This window comes from Andrographis paniculata, unplaced genomic scaffold, assembly GCF_009805555.1.
Source record: "Andrographis paniculata isolate CXL003 unplaced genomic scaffold, ASM980555v1 Contig49END, whole genome shotgun sequence".
NCBI classification, from domain to species: Eukaryota; Viridiplantae; Streptophyta; class Magnoliopsida; order Lamiales; family Acanthaceae; genus Andrographis; species Andrographis paniculata.
Window position 1 is genome coordinate 1,828,774 of NW_026137583.1, and position 6,000 is coordinate 1,834,773.

At 27.6% G+C, this 6,000-nt stretch overlaps 1 protein-coding gene across 1 annotated transcript; it reads left to right on the plus strand.

Annotated features, from left to right (window-relative positions):
• Nucleotides 1-175: 175 nt before the first annotated feature.
• On the plus strand, nt 176-1,127 carry LOC127252915 (uncharacterized). Its single transcript, XM_051277304.1, has 5 exons — nt 176-229; nt 370-465; nt 550-667; nt 821-948; nt 1,053-1,127. The coding sequence occupies exons 1-5, from the start codon at nt 176-178 to the stop codon at nt 1,125-1,127; spliced, it is 471 nt and encodes a 156-aa protein (XP_051133261.1).
• Nucleotides 1,128-6,000: the final 4,873 nt, after the last annotated feature.

Consider the following 6,000-nt stretch of genomic DNA (forward strand, 5'->3'; position numbering starts at 1 on the left):
AGTTTGTATTATTGCCATATTTGTTGTAGATTTTATGGTTACTTTCTATGATTAAATCATACTATTGCATAGTCTTGCTCGCATATACATGAACCCAGGACCTTTCGTGAGGCAAACTATGATCTCCTGTGGCGCCGCTATGTATGAGGAATTGTAGGCTCTTGAGAAGACAGACATGTGGAATATCGTCGATGTCCCTCCTGGCAAGAAACCTATTAGCTGCAAGTGGGTACAAGATCAACACTCCCTCCGATGGTTCTGTTGAGCGCGCCAGGGATTGGTATTGATTATGATGAGACATTTGCTCCCATTGCTCGCTTGACATCTACCAATTGTCTTCTTGTTGTTGTCGTTGTTTGACGATGGCAGTTATTACAGTTGGATGTGAAGAATGTGTTTTTTCATGGAGATTTGACTGAAGAAGTCTACATGACTTTTCCACGTGGTTCCGATTTTTTAGGGAAGGTATGTAAGTTGCGCCTTGCGCTTTATGGACTCAAGCAAGCGCCCCAAGCTTGATTCGCTAAGTTTAGTGTTGCGCTTCTTCAGCATGACTTTTTTGCATCTTCTTATGACTCTGCTCTCTTTATTCGTCGTTCTCCTACGAGGATCATCATTCTCTTATTGTATGTGAATGACATGGTTATTACCGGCGACGACACTTATGGTATATCAGCCCTATAGATTTACCTCCATCGACACTTCAACATGAAGAGTCTTGGTCAGTTCCGCTATTTTTTCGGATTTGAGATTTCTGACGCTCCACATAGCATATATCTATCTCAGGCGAAATATTCCTCTGATCCCATATCTTGTTCAGGTCTGACTGATAGTCAGATTGCACCCATCCCTCTCGAGGTAAACTACCGACTTGATCCTTTTGACGGCACTCCACTAGAGAATCCCTCCCGCTATCGGCAGCTGGTGGGATCCCTGATCTACTTGACGGTTATTCTGACATAGCTCATGTGGTCCATATTGTTAGTCAGTTCATGACTAATCCCCAGACAATTCACTATGCTGTTGTGTTGCACATCCTTTGTTACGTTAAGGGAATACTTCTACATGGTCTTCACTTTTCTGCTGACTCTTCATTGGTTCTTGTTAGTTTCTCTGATGCTGATTGAGAAGGTGATCCGACTATTGTCGCTCCATCATAGATTATAGTTTTTTCATGGGAAGTTCCCTTGTTTCTTGGCGTAGCAAGAAACAGACTCTCGTTTTTTGCTCCAATACAGAGTCTGAGTATCGTGCTCTTGCGTATTCGACTTTAGAGCTCATTTGGCTTTATTGGCTTCTTTATGATCTCGGGGTTCCTCAGTCTTCTTCCACTTTTCTCTATTGAGATAGCACGAGCGCAATCCAGATCTCCCATAATGATGTCTTTCACGAGCGCACCAAGCATATTGAGATTAATTGTCACTTTGTTCGTCAGCATGTTCATGCAGGTACTGTTCATCTATCTCATGTCTCTTCCGAGGATTAGACTGCGAGTATTTTCAACAAGTCCCTCTTCCCAGACTGATTCTCCACATTGTTGAACAAACTCAAGTTGGTTTCTACTTTACGACCTTGAGTTTGAAGGGGGTGTTAGTATCATTTGGAGCCCACATATATGCGTATATATATATATATATGACATTGGAACTCTTTTTTTTGTCAATAATACAATTTTGGTAAAATTGCTTATAACTCTCCTGTAGTTTCGAAATTCAGCGTAAAATCTCCCTATATTTTAAAAATTGCATTGTACCCCCTTATACTTTTAAAAACGTTGCATGAAACCCCACCACCATGAAACTTTCCTCGTGTAATAAGAAGATGATTTCCTATCTATATGTTTTGCATGGCAGGGGGGTTTTATGCAATATTTTTGAAAGTATAAGTGAGCGTCATGCAATTTTTTAAAATAAAATGGGGATTTATGCTGAGTTTCAAAACTACAAAGTGGTTTCATGCAACATTTTTTAAAGGATAAAGGGACGTTATGCAATTTTTAAAGTAGAGGGGGAATTTACGCTGAGTTTCGAAACCAAAAGGGAGTTATGGACAATTTTGCCTACAATTTTTATGAAATTTTGGGTTTGGATTTTTTAATAATAAAAGTTGAATTTGGAGGTTGATGTAATGTTTTTAATATAAAATAGATCTGTAGTATAATATAAAAAAAAATGTTTGATTTGATATTTTTTTAGGAAAAAAATAATTTGAAAAGTAAAAATTTGTGGTAAAATCCACAAAAGAACGCAACCTTAGTTACCTTTAGAAAAATTATCTGGAGAACAAATAAAAATAACAAGGTGTGTTGTTTTGTGAGATAATTTGAATGCATATTTTTTTTTTATGAAAAATTGTGTTAAAAAATATAAAATAATGGATATGTATAATATATTAATATTTTAAAATCGTGTGTGTATATATATATATTTGTGAAAAGAACATACATAATTTTCAGGTATTAGGTTCGACCGGGAGTTTACCTCGTGCATACTTTCGAATAACGGTTGCGAATTCCCACGTCATAAAAAAAATATATATATTAAAAAAATAAAATTGTATCAAAATATAAAAAATAAATTAGTTATCAGTAAAACAAATTATATCCAAAATAAATTATAGAAAAAATAAAAATTGTATTAAAACATAAAAAATAAATTACTTACAAGTAAAAGAAAAATTATATGCATAACAAATAGACTTCACAATATCTTCAAAATATAAATAAAATTATATCGTATCAAATTATTTGTATATAATAAAATATAGAAATTAAAATCCGAAAATTTCTTAATTTTTAACATTCATCATAATTGAATATCTTCTCCAAAATAAAGTGATCCAACATACAGAGATTTGAATCCCTAAAAAATTAACATCAAATTATTTTTTAAACTTTTGAAAGAAACAAATAGTAAACTCATAGTCTTCTTCTTTTGCTAGTCTTCTTTGATAAATATAAAAGCACTATATATATACATATATATATATATTTATTTATTTATTTATTGTATAATCATAATAGTACTTGGTATGTTTTTTTTTATAGGCATGAAAAAGTTTTGATTTGAATTTGTTATTAAAATAATGTATGATTGGGATGTTTTGTGAGAAAAAAAAAATATATTATTTTCGAAAAATACAAAATTAAAATAGTAGAAACTTTGAGATTTTGTGACTAAAAGAAACAAACCCTTAATCCTAATACGTTTCATAGAACCGCCACAATATATGATATGCTATTTGAATAGTTAAAAGTGGCCATTAAATAAAAAAATAAATAAAAATATAAAAATAAAAACTACCAGGAGAACCAATATTTGCAAAATATATAAAAACAAAATTGTACTAAAACATTAAAAAACAATAAATGAATAAAGAGTATATATGAATATATATAAAAAATTAGCCCACGGATCAGGCGGCTGAACAAATTGAGCGCCAGTGCTGATGCATAAAAATCTGTCCTATTTAATTATATTAATTGTATAATTTAATTATAAAAATTAGTATAATTATATTTTAATTTGTCAGCACAAGTGCTGAATAAATTCAATTAGTACCTGATCCGTGTTGAAAAAATTATGACACATAAATCTTCTATTCCCAAATTCTCTTATTCTCTTTATTTCAACAAATAAAATTATGACACATTGAAATAAGAGAGAGAAAATTAAGAAAGAATATATATGAATATGATTTAAAATTTATATATTTTAAAAATTATATTTTTATTACTTATTAATTTTTTTTAAAAAAAATTAATTATATTCAAATTAAATTTTTATGTTTATTATTAATACAAATTTCTATATAGATTTTATAAGATTTTGTTGAATTTTTAAAATTTGGATGTATTCGATGAAGACTTTTAAAAATCTTTTAAAATCCAGAGTATTTAATCCAGACTTTTGACTTTTGAAAGTCTATGGATTTTAATGGAAAATTGTGAAGATTTTGTATAGGAAAGAATCTCTCCTTATCATTACAGATTTTTTATGGATTCTTAAAATTATTATTATTATTATTAGGTAAAATTGCTTATAACTCAGTGGTTTCGAAATTCAGAGTAAAATCTCCATGTACTTTAAAAATTGCATGGTACACCTTATACTTTAGAAAACGTTGCATGAAACCCCACCACCATGAAACTTTCCTCGTGTGATAAGAAGATGATTTCCTATTCATATGTTTTGCATGGTAGGAAGGTTTTATGCAATATTTTTTAAAGTATAAGTGAGCGTCATGCAATTTTTTAAAGTAAAATGGGAATTTATGCTGAGTATCGAAACCACAAAGTGGTTTCATGCAACATTTTTTAAAGTATAAGGGAACGTCATGCAATTTTTAAAGTAGAGGAGGAATTTATGCTGAGTTTCGAAACCACAAGGAAGTTATGGGCAATTTTGCCTTATTATTATTATTATTATTGTTGTTGTTGTTGTATATATGATCAATAATATAATAATATTTATTATTATCATTATAATCTTTAATCAAAATAATAATTTAAAACTAAAATATATTAGCAAATTATTATGAATTTTTTTTTAAATATATATTGTCATATTATAAATATAATTTTAAAAAATATTCTTATCACAATAAATATGTATTACTGTCATCTTTTCTTTTCAATTATCGAATACGCTATATTATCATTACGATAACGATTTTTTGTTGAACCGCTAATTTATATTTATTTATTTATTTTAATATTTTTTAAAAAAATCATAAATTATATTTTTTATTTTATTTATATACGTATTTATTTTTTATCTAAAAATATTATATAAATGACAATAATAACTAATAAAGAAATATAAAATTAATTTGATATATTGAATGATAATATAATACTAAAATTGTAAAATTGAAATTAATAATCTAGAATATAGTAGTATTACGGATGTTACAATACTTCTACATTATTAATACTTATATTTATTTATTAATATTAAATATTATTTTATTAATAATTATTTATTATATTTGTAAAATTTGTTGATTGATATTCCCTCCGTCCAGTTAGAAAACATACATATTTCTATTTTGGGACGTCTAATTACAAAGTAACTCTTTCATTAAATACCCTATTTTTTCCACAAATACCCCTACTTTACATCAAATCATTACTTTTATACAAAAAAAGTAAAGGCAAAAATGTCATTTCACTATTTTTACCTACACACTATAATTAAAATACTATTATTCTTTAATCTCCGCGCCAGAAGTAAATGTATACTTTTAGCTTGGACGGAGGAAGTATAAATTTATATAATTAATATTTATATTCATAAAAAATTATTTCACAATCCTACAAAATCCATATAAATCCATAAAGAATTCAATCAAATCCGTAGAAATCCATCTAAATCAATTACTAAACTCAACATAGATTATGTGGATTTTCTAAATCCACATAAATTCATAGACTTTTTAAAATCTAAAAAAATTAATTAAAATCTCAATTGAATACACCCCCTTAATTTAAGAGCTTTTTTTGGAAAAAAAAAACTGATCAATAATATAGTTAGAAAATATATAAATTGTATTAACATTATCTCTAACATGGAAATATTTTATTGGTTAGAGTAAAGTGAAAAGAGAAAAATAGGAATAGAGGATTTGATGAAATGGGTCTATTGTATTATGGAGGGACTCTTGGATCAATCCGGTCAAAATTTTTAATACAAAGTATATCAAATTCTACATAGATCAGATAAAAAAACTATAAAAATATGATCTATAGTACTAATCAAATTATTTTTTAAACTTGGAAATCACAAAAAATAAATTTAGATTTGTGTGTTTAATGAAATAGTTTAAAAAATATTTTTTTATATATAGTATAGAGAATTGTATAAATAATATAAAAAAAATTGTGTTTAATATATTAAGTTTTTTTTAAAATATATTTTTTAATGAATTGTGTTTTTTACTAAAAGCACCAACCTTGCAATTTTTTTTTTCTTTTGTTGCATCTTCTTTTTATATTAATAT

Bases quoted from the DNA above. Each gene is read 5' to 3' on its own strand.
- LOC127252915 (XM_051277304.1), top strand. From the start codon at position 176: ATGTGGAATATCGTCGATGTCCCTCCTGGCAAGAAACCTATTAGCTGC. The intron at 230-369 runs GTACAAGATCAA...TGACGATGGCAG, and splicing joins AACCTATTAGCTGCAAGTGG to TTATTACAGTTGGATGTGAA. The intron at 466-549 runs GTATGTAAGTTG...GCGCTTCTTCAG, and splicing joins GTTCCGATTTTTTAGGGAAG to CATGACTTTTTTGCATCTTC.